Raw genomic sequence first — 23,000 nt, 5'->3', positions numbered from 1 at the left:
CAACTGCCCTACCTCCTATTATTATCAGGGCTATCTTCCCAAGAGAGGATTTGCAAATCTAATTCTTGATTTCTGTCCTTTGCAAGGAATAATTAGGTTTACTGCCACTTGCTTGAAGACGCCCCCTGTATAGCAAAGACGACGATTGCTCAAATAGTCTGTTTACACGTTATGGAGGAAGGGCTCTTGCTCCCCAGGCTTTTCCAAGCCAAGTTGGAGCAGAGCAGTGTCTGGTCTTCCTCCTTTTAGTCCCACCTCTTTAGGGCAGTGAGGAGGAAGTGCGGAAGTTGATCAGTGCAGAAATCTTCTCTTCCTCTTTGTGATCAGTGGAACTTCACTATAAACTGTACCCTGAAATCTAGTTATTTTCAGAATAAAGTAAACCCAGAAGTTCAGAAAGTCAGGCTAAAATGTCATTCTATTGAATAAGTCTGTCCTGAACTTTAAAAAATCTGGCTATATTTGTGCATATATATATATTCATTATGGGTGTCCCTGGTGGCTCAGTGGTAAAGAATCCACCAGACAATGCAGGAAATATGGGTTCGATCCCTGTGTCATGAACATCCCCTGGAGAAAGAAAAGACAACCCACTCCAGTATTCTTGCCTGCCTGAGAAATCCCATGGACAGAGGAACCTGGCGGGCTATGGTCCATGGTGTTGCAAAAGAGCTGGACACGACTGAGTGAAGAAACAGCAACATATATGCATTGCTATATTTTTTTAATATATATGTATATATATAAAATCTTTTGCTGCTTTTTACTTGTGAGTCTTAAGATGTTTCTTCTTGGTTTCTCCTCCTCTATCTTGATATTAAAGAGTATGTGGCAGGCAGATTTGGCCAAGATGACTCTCCCGGATATGCTGTTTTTCATCTCGACAAGGATTACGAAGAGGACCTCACGCTCTCCATGTTTGTTCGAACACGCCGTCCGTCCGGCTTGCTCCTAGCTCTGGGAAACGGCACTTACCAACACCTCCGTGTTTGGCTAGAGCATGGAAGGCTAGCAATGCTGACTCCAGGTTCTCCCAAATTATTAGTAACATTTGTTCTCAGTGACGGACAAGTCCGCTTGGTATCTTTGAAAATCAAGCCAAATAAAATTGAACTGTATCAGTCATCACAAAATCTAGGATTTCTTTCTGCTCCTATGTGGAAACTCCAAAGAGGAGATGTCCTCTACGTTGGCGGACTCCCTGACAGGCAAGAGACTGAGGTTAGTGGTGGATTCTTCAAAGGCTGCATTCAAGATATAAGGCTAAACAACGAAAACCTGGAATTCTTCCCAAATTCAACGAGCAGCGCAGCCCACAATGCCGTTCTTGTCAATGTGACGGAAGGCTGTCCCGGAGACAACCTGTGTGAGGTAGGATTATTCACACCGACTCTGTCCTGCTGTGTGCCCTACTCCTAAAGGCCCTCCCACCTCCCACGCCACCCCTCCCACCCCACCCCACCCAACCCCCACCCCCACCCCACCCCACCCCACCCTCCAGGCTGTTACCCTCCAGGCTGTCACAGAGCACCAGCTTTGGGTTTCCTGCATCATCCATCAAACTGTCACCGACTGTTTTTACCTATGGTAATACATATGTTTCAGTGCTATTCCCTCAAATCATCCCACCCTCTCCTTAATGTTTCTTAAGGTTGTTTTTAAGTGGACCATTTTTAAAGTCTTTATTGAATTTTTTTATAATATTGCTTCTGTTTTATATTCTGGTTTCTTGGCCTCATGGCATGTGGAATCTTGACTCCCTGACCAGGGATTAAACCCAGACAGCCTGTTTTGGAAGGTGAAGTCTTAACCACTGGACCACGAGGGAAGTCCCCAGATCACGTGTTAATAGAGCAATGGACATAAGTGCAGATGGAGCTCTCGGAAATTCCTTTGTCAGTGCTTCTGTTTTGATTACTTTGTGAGCAACATTGTGAGGACTCAGATGATAACAGTGTGTTTCTGATTCAGAGGCGGGGCTCCTGGAGGGGTGGAGGTGTTGCTCTATGGGGACCCAGAGGATCTAAGTACCAGCTTCACCGTTTGGCTTTTGATAGGATCTTGGAAGGGCTTCCCAGGTGGCTCAGTGGTAAAGAACCCACCTGCCAATGCAGGAGACATAAGAGACCTGGCTTCAACCCCTGGGATGGAAAGATCCCCTGGAGGAGTGCATGGCAACCCACTCCAGCATTCTTGCCTGGAGAACCCCATGGACAGAAGAGCCTGGTGGGCACCAGTCCATGGGGTCGCAAAGGGTCAGACAGGACTGGAGCAGGCACACATGCACACGCAGGATCCTGGACAATGAAAGGGACCTCAGTTTCCTCACCAGGAGAAACGAGAGGTCAAGTCTCTAACTCAAATGATCACTAGTGTCATTGAAAGTGTTTGGTAAATTGTAAATTACAGAGACTATTATTACACCTTTGAAAATCTTCCTGGTGCTACAGGAGATCAATGTTGTATATTTTTATTTATTTCCCTTTTCCTCTTGATGGTAGCAGTAAGTTTTATTCTACTTACCAGCCAACACATATAAAAATGTTCCATACGTAAATAAGGAGGAAATTAGCATGAATAGATTCACAGGGTCTCGCTTGGCTCCTCTCCGCATTTAGCTGCCAGAGCTCCTTACACCTGTGATTTCCTGTCTACGCAGCCCAACCCCTGTCACCATGGAGGCGTCTGCTACCTGCTGTGGGACGACTTCTCCTGCTCCTGTCCTGCCAACACAGCCGGGAAGGCCTGCCAGGAGCTGCGCTGGTGTGAACTCGGCCCGTGTCCCCCTGGCGCCCAGTGCCTGCAGCTGCCTCGAGGATTTGAATGTAGGTGCGGGTTAGGCTCCTAGCCACCCAGTCCGGCTGGGCGTTTCAGTTGGTCGATGAATCGACCCAGAAGAAGAGACACCAGCTCAGCAGAGAAGCTTGTGGTTGCTTCCCCCAGCGTGAGGGGTGGTGTAACAAACCTAACGCGAGTGTAGTCAGCCAGAGTGACCTCGTGACAAATGCCGCCCCTGGGTTTCAGCTGGGGGGGGAGATGGTGGCCATAGCAACTCCAAACCTACATCCTGGATCGTGTAAGGCTGATTTCTAGAGAAAGAGCTAGCCGGCTAATATTTGGCCTTTCTTTCCTCCTTACTGATTATCCAGAGCGAAAGCACCCTCTGGTGCCATTGATTAGCTGTGAGCCTGTTGCCATTGGTTAGCTATGAGGCCGCCATGGTTCGCCGGCCTCCATAATCTAAGGCTTCCTCTGTAAAGTAAGGATAAAAGGTCTGCTGGATAAGCAGATAAATCTGTGTGTGTGTGTGATCATTGTATGACCTTGTGTGTAGACAGCCAAACGTGTTAAGCACGCAATTCATGTTTGCAATGAGTATTTCCTTCAGTGGGAACAGTTTTCCTGCCCAAATTCAGTACTACAAAACAGTTTCCCAAATGTTAGCATGCTGAACACTATCCCCACAATTTTGACGTGTCTGGGTACTGGCAACACAATGATTTATAGTCTGTCTTTTCCTCTACTTAAGACAATGCACAGTTCAGTCTGTAGCCAGCCCTTCATGTTTGGACTCAACTCTCGTCTCTTTGCCTCGTTCAAGCCAGCAGCATCATTAGTTCTCCCACCAGCATATAAACACACTGTCAAATCCTCGTCACAAACTACTTCCCCTGATTCCCTTCGAGGATGATACACGCGCCCCCATCCCTGCCAGCCACCTCCCATGTTCCTGCTCCTTTCCTGGTGGGAGAACCCTTCCGGGAGCTGGCCTCCACATGCTCCTCACGTCTTACGTCCAGTGTTCTTTCCTTCACCCCAACAATCAGGCTCCCCCCACTACCACCACCTCCACCCTGAACCCTCCCAGCCCAGAGCCTCACAGGCTGCCTCATCACTTCATTCCCTTTCCTACCCAAACGCCCTCTTCCCTGGCTTTATTTTCCTTCATGGCTCTTATCATCCTTGGATGTTTTGTTTTATATGTATTTGTTCACTTGCTCATCATCTTTTCCTCAGTGGAATGTAAGCTTCAAAAGAGAAGGAGGTATGCTCTCTGCTTTCCTACCTTACTCCTGGCACTTAGAATAGTGCCAAACACATAGGAGGCTGTCGGGAAATATTTGTTTAATGAATATCTGTTTTCTTCAATTTAACTCAATATTTTCACTTAACTGCTCTAGACTTAAGGGACATACAAGTCTGCATACAATTTTAAAATATATATAAAATATCTTGTAAAACAATGAACTAAAATAATAATCTGGAGCTAGAGGGTAGACAGACCTCAGGCCCCTTAACAACAACCAAGACTGGAAGTGACTGAGGACAAGTATATATTTACTTTGATGTTTATGTATTTTAAGATGATATATCAACTTATCATGTGATAAGTGTGAAATGTATTGCATTGTGTATATACTTGGGGAGGTTTTCTTGAAGAATACACATACTCTTGTGTTTCATTTTTAAGAAAGAATATGCCACACATGGGGCTTTCCAGGTGGTGCTAGTGGTAAAGAACCCGCCTGCCAATGCATGAGACATAAGAGACCCGGGTTCAGTCCCTGGGTTGGGACGATCCGCTGGAGGAGGGCATGGCAACCCACTCCAGTATTCTTGCCTGGAGGATCCCATGGCAGAGGAGCCTGGTGGGCTACAGGCCATGGGGTCACAGAGTGGGGCACGACTGGAGCAGCTTAGCACACACGCGCGTGAATGCACGCTATACACGTGAATAAGGCAGGAATCTGCACAAAGCAGGAGATCAGGCGTCAAGCATGACGCAGAATTTTAGTGCCACCTTTTGTCTTGCTCGACCCTCTGAATTGCTTTCTTAAAATAGTTTACTACTTACTTATTCATTTTATTATTACTCTTTTGATAGAAGTACTAAAGTTGTTTGTCCCAGTTATGTTCTACAAAACGGTTTAAATCATTCTGAATGACTTCATAGGGAAAAAAGAATAGGGTTTCTAAAATCAGTGGCAGTGTGAGAACCATACCCCAGGTGAGTGTTGTTGCCTTCTGTCTTCACATGAAGGACTTGGACGCCTCGGAAAGGCATAGAGCACTCTTCACCGCTAGGCATTGCCTCTGTGGAAAGAGGAGAAAGTTTGCCTCTGACCTTTCACAGAGTCTCAGAAACATTTTTGACATATGATCTATCTTAATAAAGGGCGGGGGAGGGAAATCAGTAGGGGGGTGAACTTTTCCTATCCAACAGATGTCACCCCCAGATCACTTTTGCTCTGTTGTATGTGATCTCTTGACCGTATGGTATGTTTTTCCAGGGAGATGTGCTGACAAGTTAGTTCTGCTAGAGTAACTACTCTTGAGAGTATAGCTGGTACATTACCCGAATTTACCTTTAGTACTTAATCATTTCTATCTTTGCATCCTATCAAAAAAGAGAGACTTAAAAATTACAAGCCACCTTAGACAGAGACATGTTTACTATGATAAAGTTCCCTGAAGGAAGGGCAGAGTGTAATGGTACCTGCACGGCGGTTCTTCCTCAGACAACAAGGAGTGACTCCAGCATGGTCAGCATGTCCGTGAGATGAGTTATGCGGCGTGACAGACGCTGCTCTTCCTTCAGGAGCTGGAGGAGTAATGAGGTTTGTCATGTTAACGTTTATGTTAACATGTTACATGTTAAAGCATGCAGTGAGACACATCTTGCTCTTTTCCGCCCTAATCGCAACCTGGCTGAAAAAAAAAAAAAACCCACCACAGTCAAAAGCAATAAAAGCAAGAGCAATGTTAATCCAGTCAAATAATCCACTTGAATTTACTCATGTTTAGGTTTCTAATCATTATCTCACTTTTCAGAATTAAGGACTGAGTTACTTTCATACATTATTCATTTAATAATATTTACTGACCACCTACTCTATGCCAGGCAGTGTTCCAGGCACAGGGCTTAGTGAGAACCTAGATAGAGAAGTTCCAAGATCTTGTAAAAGCTCATGCTCTCGTGAGGAAAGAGCAGTAACAAGTAGGAAATTTTTTATTTATTTTATTATTATGTATTATTTTCTATATAAAATATGAGTATGTTATATATTATTATATAAAATGTATATTTTATATATTATATAAAGAACCTGCCCATAATGTGGGACACCCAGGTTTGACCCCTGAGTTGGGAAGACCCCCTGGAGGAGGGCATGGCAACCCACTCCAGTATTCTGACAGAGGAGCCTGGTGGGCTACGGTCCATGGGGTGGCAAAGAGTCAGACACGACTGAGCAACTAACAGTTTCACTACTATTATTATATTTTTTATTTTGTTTATTTTAATTGGATTGTTAAAGAAAATTTAACAATGTAATTTCAAATAGTTATAAGATGCTATGGAGAAAATCAAGCAGGATAATTGAAAAGAGAGTGGCTTTGGGATGGAAACACTTGGATAGTCAGGGAAACCCTCTCAGAGGAGGTGATATTTGAGCACATATTATGTTGAGGAAGAGGCGGGTGTGGGAAGAGCAGGGGCCAATATCCTGTCTAAGTAACAGCGACGGTAAAAGACATGGTTTGTGAACAAGCGTGTTGTCTTCAAGAAACAGCAGGAAGTTTTCGTGGCTGTATCACTTGAATGAGGAGGAGTGGCAGGAAATGGCATTGGAGAATCGGTCAGGGGTCGGGTCACAGAAGTTCTGTCTGCCGTGTGTGGGATTTGGGGAGTCTTTCTAGATGTGATGGTAACCAGGGGGGGGGGGTCTCAGGCTCAGGCGTGGTTGGTACGTTGCTCTGCAGAGCAGTATAAACCAGAACGCTGAGAACTAGCTGGGAGAGTCTGAATGTGAAGTGTTAGAGGTTGGGGGTGGTGCCCCACATGTGAGTAGACGACAATGCTCTAAGGTTCATTTCTACTGAAAGCTGGAAGACAATGAGAATAGAGTTGCCTGTTGGAGCAGGTAACACCGATGTCTCCGTGACCCTGACCAGAGTGGCTTCAGTGACGTGATGGGAACCAAGGGCTAAGTGGAAGATATTAAAAAAGAAAATGGGAGATGAGAAAGTGGAGACAAGGTGAATATAAAACTATACGGAAAAAGCTTTGCCAGAGAAGGAACTAGAGAAATAAAAAAGCAAGAGGGTAGATGGAAGTCACGGTAGGACTCGGGTCTTTGTGTGCAATGGCAGCCTATTTGTATGCTGGTGGGAAATGAGAGAAGGGGAGGGAAAATGATGATGCCGCACAGGGGGAGATTATGTGAGGAAACAGTGTCTAAAGAAGGTGGAAATGAAGGGGACCCAAGGCAAGGTTGGGGCAGCTGAGCTTGGGTCTGTGCGGGAACACCTATAGCTCCCACCTGATTAGGGAAAACCCAGCGGTCACCTCCTGTGTGTTTCCCCTTGGCTTGACACCAGGACCCCAGTTACAACATTTCTGATGCCTGATGCGTGCAGGTTCCCCCTGACCAGGCAATTCTGCAGCACCAGCTGGGTGTCCTACAAGTTATCACAATTTAGTGCAACTCTGACTCTGTCTATCCGGACATAGTGATAGCCTCACAGGCTAAGGGCTCAGTCCTGCTAGAAGACTCCCACCCTGTTTCCGATGCTAACCACAAGTCCAGGTTGTCGCTCGTGTTCCTGGCCAATCAGCTATAAATCTGAGATTCCCGCAGCCTTCACCTCAGTTCAGTTAATTTGCGAGAGCAGCTCACAGAACTCCGGGAAACACTTACTTGTTTACCAGCTTTTTGAAAGATCTGACAAAGGCCCCAGATGGACATCTGGATGAGGAAATACACAGGGCAAGGTCTGGGAGGGTCCCCAGTGTAGGAGCTTCTGTCCCGAGAAAATGGGGTGTGTGGCCATCCCAGTGTACCTGCTGAACAGCTTGGAACCTCTTTGAACCCCATACTTTCAGGGTTTTGTGGAGGCTTCTTCATGTAGGCATGACTAATTATTAACCCCATTTTCCAACCTCATCCTTCTCTAGAGGATGGGCTGGGGCTGAGAGTTACAAGCTTCTAGTCATGGCTTGGTCTTCCTGATGACCAGTCTGCATCCAGGCTCCATCCAGGAACCCAAGCAGAGTTGTCTCATTACAACAAACATGCTCCCAGTGCCATGCTCTCATCATTTAGGAATTTATCAGGATTTTCAGAGCCTCGGATCATGAACCAGGGGCAGAGAACAGTAGATATATTTTATGTTATTATACAGATGAGAAGAAGGGCAGTGCATCGATTACAACATCCATATGCATCCAGGGCATCCATATAAGCTCCAATATTTTGGCCACCTGACGTGAAGAGTCGACTCACTGGAAAAGACTCTGATACTGGGAAAGATTGAGGGCGGGAGGAGAAGGGGCGACAGAGGATGAGATGGTTGGATGGCATCACCAACTCAATGGACATGAGATTGAGCAAGCTCTGGGAGATGGTGAAGGACAGGGAAGCCTGGCGTGCTGCTGTCCACGGGGTCACAAAGAGTTGGACTTAACTGAACAACTCAACAACAGTCCATTATAACAGAATCAAAAGCAGAGTGGATCCAGATTTGCCAGGTTCACAGGTTAGGTGGATAGCTAAAGCAGTTCTTCTTTCTCTAGTTTTCCCAAGAACGTATTAAAGGAGATCATAAACTGACAGTGTCAGACATTTTAAGAGATAAAACACTTCAATAGAAAAATGCAAGAAGATTGCCCCAAAGTGCTATGGTCATATGTGATTGCGAATATATGTCATACAGTGGAGCAGATGGTATGGTTGTATGATTTTGCCCAGTTCACAGAATACTACTCGGAGTTAGGCACAGATTGGTAGCTGGACACTTAATTGGAGTTTGCAGATAGTAAATCAATCACTTAGAATGCTACTTTTAAGTGTCTCATGGTCAGCTTCCCAGGTGGTATTAGTGGTAAAGAATCTGCCTGCCAGTACAGGAGACACGAAATGTGGGTGGGATCTCTGGGTCAGGGAGATCCCCTGGAGAAGTAAATGGCAACCCCTTCAGTATCCTTGCCTGGAAAATTGAAGGGACAGAGGAGCCCAGTGGGCTACAGTCCATTGGATTGCAGAGTCGGACATGACTGAGCACACAGTCAGCTAACTCAGAAGTCAGTCTCCACTGTTAATTTACTGTGTAACCATAGCTAGACTTGAGATTGCTTTGTGCTCAGTTTCTTGATGTACAAAATGGGTAATCAATGCTTTATTGGTGAGAACTGAAGTAAAATAATATTGGAATGTATTAGTGTTTCAATGGAAAAGAAACATATGACTTGGGTTTTGGTGTCAGACCATCCAGGTTTGACATTGTCTTCATTAACTATTAGCCATTTGACCACGGAAAAAATTACTTAACTTCTGTGAGTCTCAATTTCTTAATCTGTAAAATAGAAATGATATTAATAATAAACCTGTATTTAAGAACTTTGTATTAAAAGTAATATAAAGACAACAAACAGAGTGCCTAGCCCATATCAATCAATACATGATGGTAATAATGTCTTGATCATTAGTGCTAATAAAGGTAATTAAGCAAATGAGTTTGAGCAAGCTTGGGGAATTGGTGATAGACAGGGAAGCCTGGTATGCTGCAGTCCATGGGGTCACAAAGAGTCGGACACGACTGAGCCACTGAACTGAACTGAAGCAAATATAGATTTAGTCAAGTTGCTGACTGGCACTGCCTTCTCTCTTTAGGTATCGCAAATGCTGTTTTGAATGGACAAAGCCGTGAGATAATATTCAGGAGCAGCGGGAACATCACCAGAGAGCTGACCAACATCACGTTTGGTTTCAGAACGAGGGACGCACATGTGATCATACTGCGTGCAGAGAAGGAGCCTGAATTCCTTCGTATTCACATTCGGGATTCCCGGTTGTTATTTCAGCTGCGAAGCGGCAACAGCTTTTACACGCTGAGTCTGACGAGTCTGCAGCCCGTGAGCGACGGCGTGTGGCACCAGGCGACCGTCTCCATGACAGACCCGGGGGCCCAGGCCTCCAGGTGGCAGATGGAGGTGGACGGGCAGGCGCCTCCTGTGACCAGCGCAGTCGCTGCCGGGAGCCTCGGCTTCCTGAAGGATAACACAGACATCTACGTGGGTGACCGAGCTAGCGACAGCGCGCGGGCCCCGCGAGGATGTCTAAGCACGATAGCCATCAGCGGCCTCTATCTCTCTTACCTTGGAAACGTCCGTGGCTTGATGAGTAGACCTCAGGAGGGGCGGTTTCTCAGAGTCTCTGTGCGTCCGGTGGAGACGGGCTGCCGGCAGCTCGACGCCTGCCGCTCCGGGCCCTGCCTGCACGGAGGCCGCTGCGAGGACACCTACAGCGCCCACCGCTGCACCTGTCCCGCGGGACGGTCGGGGCCACACTGCGAGCTGGCCATCGATGCGTGCCTTTCAAGCCCCTGTATCCACGGCAACTGCTCCGCCCCCGGCGGGGCAGCCTATCACTGCAGGTGTGAGCCCGGCTTCACCGGCGTGAACTGCGAGTCGGAGGTGGACCACTGCCAGCGTCACCAGTGTGCGAACGGGGCCACCTGCGTGAGTGACGCCACCGGCTACTCTTGCCGCTGTCCCGGAAACTTCACCGGAAGGTTCTGCAGGTGAGCATTCAGTGTTAGTCTCTCGGTCGCGTCCAACTCTGCAACCCCGCGAACTGTCGCCCGCTGGGCTCCTCCGTCCATGGGATTTCCAGGGCGAGAATACTGGAGCCGGTTAGCCGTTCCCTTCTCCAGGGGATCTTCCCGACCCAGGGGCCGAACCCACGTTTCCTCATTGCAGGCGGATTCTTTATCTGCTGAAAGGCCAGGTGAGCATTACACCCACATAAAGCGTGTCTGGAGGTGTGCTCCACACCCCCCAGTGCTCTCGTGACAGGTACACTCAGGACGCTGTGCTGAGCAGGGGCTCATGGTCACGGCCATGACAGTTCAGTCCCGTGAAGACAGAGTTGCTCCTGCCAGCATGTTCTACAGGATTTAGACCACACTTCAAACAAAACATCTTCTCAGTCACCTCGGTCAGAGTATGTCTCAGCAACTACGGCCCCGGAGTCCCGAGCCTTAAGGCCGCAGGAAATAAATACAGTGACAACCAATGCAAGAGCTGAATCCTGGTTTTGTTGGAGGAAGCATGACTCCTACCCCTGAAAGAATGCCCTGGGTCACTTCAGGCAGGTCAACTTTACAAAATTCTGAAAAGACTATGTTAAAGTATAGTTTCCAAAATGGGAAATCATGACTCTCAGAATGAGCATGTTTTGATGACTTTGTCATGAATTAATGAGGGAACCAGTAAGATAAAAATCAAAATGTCAAAGGACCATACAATTATATACATAAATGTATACATATATATGTATATGGGCTTCCATGATGGCTCAGTGGTAAAGAATTCACCTGCCAATGCAGGAGACTTGAGAGATGTGGGTTTGATCCCTGGGTTGGGAAGATCCCCTGAGAAGGGCATGGCAACCCACTCCAGTATTCTTGCCTGGAGAATCCCATGGACAGAGGAGCCTGACGGGCTACACTCCATGGGGTCATGAAGAGTCAGACATGACTGAAGTGACTAAGCACGCACGTAGGAACATGAGACAAGTAACAGATTCCAGGATGTTGACAAGAATACCTGGAGTGGGCTGGCAGCCTGGAGACGTTACAGGAGTTCAGAGGTGGTACCTTTACTGGATGAATCTCCTGGTAGACACACATGTGGTCACAGCTACAAGGAGATGTATTTTTGTCCCCATAATATTGTTGTTCAGAGCCTGTGAAGGCAAGACACAAGGCTGACTGCTGAGTACTGACATTGCAATAAAACGCGACTTCTCATGAGTTGACCTACTCATGTGCCAACAGGTAAACCGAATGCTTAACAACAAAAGACATTCAGGATCAAAATGAATAGTACTGCTGTGGTGACTTTGGATAAGTAAAAGACACATATATGCCTAGGAACCAGTGCTCCAGCATTTTTTTCTGCCTAATTCATCAAAGCCAAGTTTTCAAAGATTAAAGTTTTGATTCAAAAGTACTTTCTAACGAGATTCAAAAAATTGTTTATTAAACGTTAAGATGTATACAAAGCTTCCTATTTGCATTGCTAATTGACCTCTTCCAAAGCTGGTTGACGCTTTTGGCTCTTTTGAAAATTCCTCATGATATTTTCTTTTTAAAGTCAAATTGATTAGCTCTTGTGGGAAGAGACACACTTAGCATATAGACTGCGTTCTCTATATTAGCTACAGTCTGCTAAGCAGAACAAAATAAAATTCATTTTATCTTTCTTGAATATTAACTGTGTGTCTGATTCCATGCACAACAGGCAGAGTGTAGTTCAGGACCTGGACACTTTAAGGTCTTTTTAACCAGCCCCTTCACACCACTGGATTTTATCTGGTAGTAAAGTTCTGCTTAGCATCTAGCAATTTGTACTCGCTTTTATAGGGACTCCTTAATATATAAAGTTGTGTTATTGAACAAAGGAGCCACGCTCTGAATTCACATGTACTTTCCACTGAGTGCTGTATACAAACCTCCTGGACAGCATTTGGCTTGCCTTCTGCTAAGTCATGAGTTATTGGATGAGGGCAGCAAGTATTGGCGGGGCAACCAGAGTTCAGCTGTGAAAGGCAGCAGAGAAATCACACGAGTGCTTGGGTACCAGAGTCCTGGCCTTTCTTTGCTGATGTTTATAGAGATGCAATTTTCTTATGGCCTGATGTGATTTATTAGCCAAGCAGCAGCAAATCTAGCCATAGCGAGTTTCTTTCCAACACTAAATTTATTGCCACCACCGCTCCCCCCCACCCCCCGCACAGATCTTATCTCACAAATGAGCACTGGGTAGAAATGGAAGACGGATAGCCACGCTCCTTACAGCACCCTCCAGCAGCAGGACCTGTGGACCGAAGAGCGATCCGTGTACAGAACAGCACCGTTAAGCGTTTGTAGCCCAGTCGGCCTGAGCACCTCATTAGTTTGGCACAGACAAGATACAGGGACTTTTCTAAAAAAGTGTTCTTGAATGAAATGAACAAGATGAACAGCAGTGACTGTTGCTTTTTTCTCCCTAGATACCTCCGGTTACCCTCCACCGTCTGTGGGAATGAGAAGACCAACCTCACTTGCTACAACGGTGCCAACTGCACGGAGTTCCGGGGAGAAATGAAATGTGCCTGCTGGCCTGGTTTTACGGGGGAACGGTGAGTCGCAGCAGAGTTTTACGGGAGGGCCTTCCGGGCCAGACCACAGTGAGACAATGCGAAGTGTGTTTCTTCTCTGCTTTCTCGTCTCAGTTCCCATAGGAAAATCTGTGCTGAAGTATAGGTCTGGCCAGAGTCAAAATAAAAAAGAAAAATTACCCTTGAGGTCAAAGTCAAGGACACTTTATGAGCCAAGACTTTAACTAGGGAAATATGTCTCTGAAAAATGTGAAATGTGATATTTTTCTTTCTTAGAAATACTTCTGGATTCATGTTTCTTTCCCACTAACTCTAACACATGATGCAAATGTGGGTGGTGTTGAGGTCAAATAAAATATACCTTAAAGACTGCCCCATAGACTTACCTAGAACCCTAAAAGCATACGTACCTTATCCAGATGACTCTACTGTTCCCAGAGAAACCCTTTGTCTCTTCAGTACCTAATGCTGGGATTGCTTAATGTGGAATTGATTACTGCTTTCAATCAATGACTTACTGAAAATGCAGGCATGTTTGTATATGCATGTGACTTGCTGCGGTGAGTTCAAGGGCAGAAATGTGCAGGTGTGCGTGCTAAGTCGCTTCAGTTATGTCTGACTCTGTGCAATCCCACAGACTGTAGCTGGCCAGGCTCCTCTGTCCACGGGGTTCTCCAGGCGAGAATACCAGAGTTGCCATTTCCTACTCCAGGATATCTCCCTGACACTGGAATCAAACCCACGTTTCTTATGTCTCCTGCTTTGGCAGGCGGGTTCTTTACCCACTAGTGCCATCTGGGAAGTCCAAAAAAGTGCACCCCCCTGTAGCTTTTGCCAGATCCCCAAGGGGATCAGCGTCCCCAGAATGGTGACAGACCGAGGCTCCACAAGATGCACTGTAACAGCAGAGAACAAGTCCTTGGCCATTTGTCTAGTGCTCGGCCAGGCACCCTGCAAATAGTGTCTCTAATTGTCACTATTTCCCTTCTGCATTTGTGTACACTGAAGCTGAGAGGTCAAGGGACAGGTCAGGTGTTGATTATTCAGATGTGTGCTGCAGCCAGGTCAGGCCACCTTCAGAGCCTCTGCCCATCTCCAGGATGTTTCTGGCATAAACGTATGACCAAATCTTTACTTGCGACAACTACAAGTAAAGGGAAAGAGTTCTCCTCCATCTCCTATACCATCCAGGGTTAGATAAACTGTTCTCTGATCAGGCTTCCTCCATTGAACTAATTAGATCAAATCCAACACCTTGGACAAAGCGATTTTGACTGAATTAATTTTCCCCAGAAGAGTAGTTAGTGAAATAATGGGTATGTTTTTGCTGCATGACAACTGCAGTTTGGATTAATTGGAATTTTCTCTTTTTCAGCTTGTGCTCTGGGCACCACAGAGACACAGCTCTTTTGCCATGTTGGCAAACAGCAGGCAATGTGGCCACACCTGCGTTTTTTTCCCCTCCAATATTCAGTGACAAGGCTGGTCCTTGCTTTCTTGGTCTGCTCTCAGTGGCTGGCTCTAAAGTGGCATGGGCAGTCGGAGAATCTGTGTGTATGGAGGGGTGTGACCTCAAGTCACATTCTGCTTTTCACGGCACTGTTTTTTTCCATGCATGCACCATAATGATAATATTAACCCAGAGACCATTTGGTTGGCCTCCGATTCCATCTCCAAAATACTGCAAAGATTTTCTTGTCCGAAAATTTGAACAATGCTTTAACCATATATTTAAGTGCTGGTTACTTTCTGCCTGGATGGCACAGTTTAATGCTTACTGGTATTATTAAATTGATGAATTAATGTTTAATGACGACAGCATAGAACTCATCCAAAGTCTTGGATTATTTTTCTCTGCTGCTTGCACACTGTTCCTATTTACAGTAAACATTTCCCTTTCCTCCAACATTGTTTTTTTAACAGTATCTGACATTTAACCTCCAAATTGTTGATTTCAAATGTGGTAAGAAAAGCAAGCTCAACATTCTCCTTCTTCTCCCAGGAATCTTTTCACCAGGATAAACTTCTCCACTGAAAATGAATTTCTAAAATAGTCACCAGGTGTTCGATGGATTCCATCCTTTCAAAGTCCTTCCATGTCATTAGTTATTACTGATGCCAATGGATTTATATTTTTTTATTTTCTGCCCATTAGTAACTTCTGATGAAAGCTCCAATAATGTTTATAATGATTGTTGTGTGTATACTGTGTACTGCTCAGTTCGAAAGAGAAGTAGATAAGCAACAGAGAAAGAATAACTAAAGGAAAAGCAGAAAGTACTGGGCTTCTCCCAGGGACCAGGGGGGTGAGACTTCCACAAAGTCCAAAGATGCTGCAAAGCTGTCATCTAACAGACCGCCTCCTCTGCCGTGGGCTTCGACCTCTAGCTCTGAGCCGTCACCCCGGCAGGCTGTGCGTGGTGGATGCTCTGAACACTCCGGCCCACCCAGGGCAGGGAGGACTTGGCAGGCTCCCTCCGGTTGTTGAGCTCTGCTCTGCTCCAACCAGAGAGGCCTCCCCCAGCCCGGGAGCCTGAGCCAAAGCAGGGAAACAAAATGTCCCAGCTATGCTTGGTATCCAGCGGGATAAGGAGTTGTTTTTCTGGGAAGAAATCTTTTTCCCTTTATGCCTTGGGGGGGCCCTGTCCCACCCACCACCTCCTCTCATTATTTCTTGAGCCTGGGGATTAGTGGATTACCCAGGCGCACATGCTTACCTCTGCAGAGGTGGGAAATGAAAATCTGCTTAGACTGGACTTTACTCCTATGAGCTGCTCTGCAGAGACTCCTGAAGCTATGATTTTATATGAATTTCCCAAAGTCAGAGAGATGCCTCAGTTACTGCTCTATCCCGAGGCCTAGTAGAGGGTTTGGCACATGGCATGTGCTCAATATCTACTCAGTAAGGGACTGGGGGAGTTAATTAGTGAATGCACAGAAAAGCAATTTCGGTAGGTGGAAAACCAGGTGAAAAGTGACAGTGCTCCAGGGAAGAGGCGAGTTTCAGTTACCTTAGAATTGGCATCACTTGTTTTTGGAAAATTTTGGCTTTTGAAAATTGTTCTACCTGGACTTGGAAAGATTACAACCTAGCTATGAAACCAGTTTATTATCAAGTGCAATCTTCTGATTATCTACTTTGGCTTTTTGTTAAAAATGGAATCTCCAGGACTTCCCTGGTGGTCCAGTGACTGGGACTTCGCACTCCCAATGCAGGGCGCCTGGGGTTTGATCCCTGGTCAGGGAACTGGATCCCATGTGCGACAGCTAGGAGTTCACAGGCCACAACTGAAGATCCCACAGCTGCAACTAAGAATCCCGCTGGCCACAGTGAAGAAGCCCACCTGCCATGCGGGAGACACAAGAGACGCAGGTTCGATCCCTGGGTCGGGAAGGTCCTCTGGAGGAGGGAATGGAAACCCACTCCAGTGTTCTTCCCTGGAGAATCCCATGGACAGAGGAGCCTGGTGGGCTGCAGTCCACAGGATCGCAAAGAGCTGGGCAGGGCTGAAGTGACTTAGCACTCATGCAAGCATTATATATATGTAATGGAACTCTCAAGGAAAATAATCCAAAAGCCCTCAGAGTACACCAAATACATTTTTCTGCTTCTTATGGGCTTTTCCCCTTCGCCTGGCACACTGATGCTTTAGAACCCTCACAGTTCCAATGGAGGTCTGCTCTGTAGACGCTCGGCTGAAAAAAAAAACACAGCTCCCTCTCTGGTCCCCACGTACCCCAATAAACCCAACTTTTACAAGGTGGCAACCACACCAACGCTCTTGAGGGGGAAATTGAAACTGACTTGTGCATGGCTCTGTTTTGCTTCGGTTTCTAAAGATTTGCACCTGTTTTCTCTTTCTAATTAACATTGTGTGTGTGTGTGTGTGTGTGTGTGTGTGTGTGTGTGTGTGTACACATTATTTTCATTAAAAGCAAAATCCGTGAAGGCATTTGGAGGGCTATCGCCCAGCTGTCGGGCACGCAGGAAGGGCGCGGGGAAGCTCCCCCTCCCTGTTCACGTCGCGGCCAGCATACTGAGCCGGGGCCCGGCCTCTGCTGTTTCTGTCTTGAAGGTGTGACATGGACATCGACGAGTGTGCGTCCGACCCCTGCCTCCACGGCGGCCGCTGTCAGGACCTGCGGAACGGGTTCCGCTGCGCGTGCCCGCTGGCCTTCGCCGGGCCGCGCTGCGAGCTGGACGTAAGCGGCCTCTCCTTCTACGTCTCGCTGCTGCTCTGGCAGAACCTCTTCCAGCTCCTCTCCTACCTCATCCTGCGCCTGAATGATGAGCCCGTGGTCGAGTGGGGAGACCAGGACGATTACTGACCTGCGTCTGAGCGCTCCCAAACCTGAAACCACGACTTTCAGGATATGCCTTGAAATTTAATCAATCATCTTGTAAACTAGGTTCAAGGCCTATTTTAAGCATGTTGCAAAGCACTTTATGAGTTTAGCAAATATTTACTTACTCTGGCTCTAAATGCAAAGCAATATTGTTCTCAGTACAAGCAGAAACGCCTCCTTTTCGAGAATATTGAGTATAAATACGCCATCATTCTAAGCGCGTCTGTATCTGAAGGACCCTTGCAGTGAGAGAATGCTTTCCCCCACACCTGCTCTTGTGGGCACTTTTTTAGTGTAAGTCACCCTCCCTCACCCTCATCCTCGCTCAGTCTTGTCCTTTCATTCTATTATTCAGGACACAACAGTTTGAAAATTACCGATTAATTTTTTTTTATCCATCTATGCGGTGTTGCCAGTTCTCCGGTAAGTTAAAAATATGTATAAAGGGAAAGTGGGGAATCTCATGAACTCCCTCAAAATGTAGAAGGAAACTTTTCTGATATAACTGGTATCAGTTCTCAAGTTACTCCTCACCAGTGTAATTTATAATTCCATAAAACCTTTCTTCCTCAGAAAAAATGTCAGATAAAATCTTTTTCCATTTCTTTTTTCCTGCAGTACTTTCTATACAAATAACTTTTTGTTAATTGCTTATAAATTTATGAGCTTATTGACCTTCCTATCAAATTAACTAATCGCAATTGCTTTTCAATACATATTTTAAAAAGAAATACATGCTATTCTATAGGTATATACTGAAAAGACAATTTATTAAACTTGAATTTCCTGGAGGCCTATTTTTCTAAAATTTTCAAGTAAATTTATCCCCTTCAACTATATTTCTGAAGAAAAAACATACTACCTTTATTATAATCAAAATATATTTGGCATTATGTTTTTTTAATAAATAAATACCTGAAGTGATCGATTTACCAAGTAAATTAATAAGGTATGCAAAGATTAACATATTCTTGCTTAGCTTTAGTACAGTATATAACATATTAATTAGAATATAACTTGATTTACTAGTATTTTTATTGCTTCCACTGACTTACTGTCATTTATGCTAAGTATCTTTGTGTGGATATCCCTTCCCAAGGAGCCGTGATTAGTGTTTATTTAAAGGGAAAATAGGTTGATCTTATGGATTAGTTCAGAAAGCAGCTATAATAACAAAGGCCTGCCAAATATCATTTTGTAAATGCTTCTGTGTCTTTAGGAGTCGCTCTGGTTTAAAAATGTGAGGGTGTTTTATCCATTGGGCTGTATGCAATACTCATTTAGTTCTTTTTTTTTTAAAAATAAAATTGTTTTCCCGTGGAAATTACCAGGTAAATTTAAATATAGCATGACATCAAAACTACAAAGTAGTATACTATAAAAGCAAAGGAAATAAATTCCATCTTATTTTTCAATAGTTATAGAGGATTTTATGCAGCAAATTTCTGTGCTGTGAAGTGCTGGCAGGCCCTGAACTGGAGAAACGCATGTTGAAGTTTTCTTTCCTTTCTCCTCCCTACTCCCTCACCCCCAGGTATCACATGCTAACCCACCATCTCAACTGATCCGCTGCAAAGTTAGATTTCCCGACAAGAGACTTGGAGGAACCCTTCCTGTCAATATTTGCACTCCCAAATTATCTGAAGTAGCCATAAAATTGATTATAGCCAAAGACCACACATACAGTTTTCACATCTACTCCCTCTTGGGCATATCTGTAATTATGTACTTATAGGTCTTTCCAAATATAGCACGTTTCCTTCCAGCTATGTTTCTGAGTCACTCACCATTTCTTTCTCCATACACTTCTAGCGCCTCTGTGGTCACCGTAATTGTCAGTTGCTTTTCTGTTTCCCAGCGCCTTGTCATATCTGACCTAAAAACCCTGTCCTTCTTCTCTGTCTTGTGTATTTTCAGTTGCGTTGTGTTCGACTACAGCTTTTGCACATTTGCACAGAAAAATAAAACCATTGTTTCTGTATCTCTACTCCTCATCTTCTGATATCTGTCTTTATTTGCCTTGACTGTGTCCTGCACGCTAAGATGGCCACAAGTCTGGTGCGTGCTCAGGTACACACACACACAAACAACCACACAGCAAACACAGAAGAACCTGTGTGATCGCCCTGAACTGGGGTCTCTTCCCCCAGACGTGTTCCTGCAGGTAGACACCTGTGCCCGTCTAGGTCAAAGTTCCACGTACATTCCCTCTGTGGCGGACATTTCTCTAGCTGGGATTCTCAAGTTGATTGTCCTTAAGTGTTCTTGCTGGGGATGCGCAGTGTCCCTGGTTAACCTGGCTCTTGAGAAGGGGCCGTCTCACCTGAGTGACAGAAATCCACACAGGCTCCTCTAGACCCCACCTCTGAAACAATAACCTGTAGTGGTTGAGTTAGAAATGTTTCATTTTGCTCATTTTTAAGGTTCAGCATTTGAACTAAATGAGGCTATGTGTCTATTTTTGGCCATGCCATTTCCTCCTGTGTGTGGAAGTGGTTTTTATCACCCTTCTTTTTGGAGAACAGGGAAAGTTGAGAAAATAGGGAGGTTTGGAGACTTCAGTGTTTTGACAGCACAGAAAGATGAATTTAACACTTCCGAGAACCTTCTCTGGGCCAGGGATTGTGATAAGCCTTTCATAAATACATATTTTTCACTGTAAGGGCAACCAATATCTCTCACCTTCCAAGTTACTCACTAAATTGTGTTTAAAGATCCCTTTGCCATATCTGAGCATTATAGCAGAAGTTGTTCAGCTTTAATTTTGCAAAATTTAAATGGAGCCCTTTGTGAGAATGGTGATACATAAAATTTGAGTTTAGTGATTTAGGAAGAATACCAGTGAAGAAACTATGAAAATTATTCTCAACTACCAAAATCATTAGTAATATGGACTATTTCATTTCTCAACTTTATTTTTTTATTTATTCAACAAATGCCTGATAAATACCTTCTATGTGCTGTGCCCTGGACTAGAGAATTCAACTGTAGATTAGACGCAGCACATGCCTGCAAGCTGAGGGTCTCATTGGGCATGTAGGTCAGCAGGGGAGGAGCATTCCTGGGTCAGTGTTAGGATGGAACTAAGAGGAATACAGAAGAGGGGCATTGTTACCTGGTCTTCAAGGCAGATGTAGAAGCAGTGACAGATTTTATTTTCTTGGGCTCCAAAATCACTGCATACGGTGACTGCAGCCACAAATGATGCTTGCTCCTTGGAAGGAAAAGCGGTGACAAACCTAGATAGCATTTTTAAAAGCAGAGACATCACTTTACTGACAAAGATCTGCATAGTCGAAGGTTTTTCCAGTAGTTATGTACAGATGTGAGAGTTGGACCATAAAGAAGGTTAAGTGATGAAGAACTGATACTTTTGAATTGTGGTGTTGGAGAAGATTCTTGAGAGTCCCTTGGACTACAAGAAGATCCAACCAGTCCATCCTATAGGAAATCAACCCTGAATATTCACTGGAAGGACTGACACTGAAGCTGAAGCTCCAATCCATTGGCCACCTGATGCGAATAATCAACTCATTGGAAAAGACCCTGATGCTGGGAAAGATGGAAGGCAGGAGGAGAAGGGGACGACACAGGATGAGATGGTTGGATGGCATCACCGACTCAATGGATGTGAGGCTGAGCAAACTCCAGGCGACAGTGAAGGAAAGGGAGCCTGGCATGCTGCAGTCCGTGAGGTCTCAGAGTCGGACACGACTGAGCGACTGAACAGCAACACCACCCTCAGAGTCCACCCACGCTGTTGCAAATAGCAGGATCTCCTTCATTCTCATGACTACGTTGTTGCACACGGGATCTTCTTGGCTTCACGTGAGATATCTTGCTGAGGTGCATGGACTGTAGTTGTGGGGCACAGGCTTAGAAGCTGCTCAGCGTGTGGGATCTTAGTTCCCCGAGCACGAATTGAACCTGTGCTCCCTGCACCGCCAGGTGATTCTTAACCACTGGACCTTCAAGGAAGTCCCCACAGATCATTTTAGAAAGCAAATCTCCGTGTTACAAACCAGTTAACTCACCAAAAGACTCAAGGTGAATAATGAAGCTGATCATACCATGTTAACTATTATTTTCTTGAGTTATTCCTGTTGGTTTTTACTCAAGAAGAACTTTTAATATTGGTTTATTGATTAAAAATAGAGTCGTGATTAATGAAACAAAACAGTTAGTATGCAAGTGAATATCACGATGTTGTCTAGTTGAACATAACATGAATTTAGTTTCTCCCAATTTTTTTCAAGAATTGAATCTGTAGATTCTTATATGGACTTTCTTCTTGACTGACTTACATTGGCTTTGGGAAAAGAGGGTGCAGCTCACTGAATCCATTGCTGATCTTTTTTTGTGAGAGTAAATGTAGAAAACTGGGCACACTCCAGGGGATTTTATATTTGAACAAATTTAAATATCAAGAAAACTGACTTGAAATTGATACTGGTTTTTAATATTTTTCTACTTGAAACTTTCGTGATTCATATATGTGTTATATGAATATTATTTTCCTAAGCTTGATAGAAATAGAAAGAATTCTTTCCTTCTAAAACAGCATAAAGATCATGGCTCTAATCTTCTTCTCACATTGTAATTTCTGAGTCACAGATTGTTTCCTGTAGTATGGAAATCTATTGGAAACTAATTGTATAGAGGAAAGTAGTAACATATAATATAGTAGTAATATAGCTCCTCTGAAAACAATTAGGCTATTTGCAATGAAACATATTTAATCATTTGGAATACAATCATTTTATTGTCTGCCTGACTTTAGTTGCACGTAAAATTCTGAATAATGTTGTTTTCACTCAATTCCCCTAACATTTTTTGATAGCAAGACTGAATAGCAAGACTGTTATGAAGGAGATTTGAGGTATCCATATACTTGTTATTCAAAGTGGCAAATTATGTATTAATTTTTGATGAATGACTGAAATCACTCTAGTTCCGTGCATGCTCAGTCATGTCCAACTCTGTGCAACCCCATGGACTGTGTAGCCCACCAGGCTTCTCTGTCCATGGGATTCTCCAGGCAAGAATATTGGAGTGGGTTGCCATTTCCTCCTCCAGGGGATGTTCCCAACCCAGGGATTGAACCCCATCTCTTGAGTCTCCTGCATTGACAGGCAAGTTCTTTACCAACTATGCCATCTAGGAAGCTGAAAAAAACCTCAAGAAAACATTTATTTTAAAGCTCATATATTCCTTTGAAGTTTTCAATAGCCAGCATTGTATATATCATGTATAGTAGATAATGAATATTAATGAACCTACTGATATAACGAATGAAGAGTTTTTAAGATGAGTTCAGAGTGGCATTTTCTAACTTTGAGAACCATGTGTGTGTGTGTGTGTGTGTATTAAGCCTGTTGAACAGTTATTAAGATACAAATGATGGTACATATTAAATACCGAAAATCTGTCCAGTTTTCCTACCAAATTCACAGAAGAGAAAGTCTAGTCTTGGTCGTTAGGAACCTCTTT

At 44.7% G+C, this 23,000-nt stretch overlaps 1 protein-coding gene across 1 annotated transcript in view; it reads left to right on the top strand.

Moving 5' to 3' along the window:
• CRB1 (crumbs cell polarity complex component 1) overlaps positions 1–23,000 on the top strand; it is a 153,887-nt gene that overhangs the window by 107,187 nt on the left and 23,700 nt on the right. Inside the window, exons 7-11 of the mRNA XM_043485819.1 lie at positions 824–1,371; positions 2,660–2,825; positions 9,672–10,581; positions 13,056–13,184; positions 17,240–17,366. Coding sequence (XP_043341754.1) covers positions 824–1,371; positions 2,660–2,825; positions 9,672–10,581; positions 13,056–13,184; positions 17,240–17,366 — 1,880 coding nt within the window. The remainder of the gene's footprint in view (positions 1–823; positions 1,372–2,659; positions 2,826–9,671; positions 10,582–13,055; positions 13,185–17,239; positions 17,367–23,000) is intronic.

The sequence above is a fragment of the Cervus canadensis genome, chromosome 13 (genome assembly GCF_019320065.1).
Source record: "Cervus canadensis isolate Bull #8, Minnesota chromosome 13, ASM1932006v1, whole genome shotgun sequence".
In the NCBI taxonomy this organism is placed as follows: Eukaryota; Metazoa; Chordata; class Mammalia; order Artiodactyla; family Cervidae; genus Cervus; species Cervus canadensis.
This window is presented reverse-complemented; position numbering and strand designations above follow the sequence as displayed.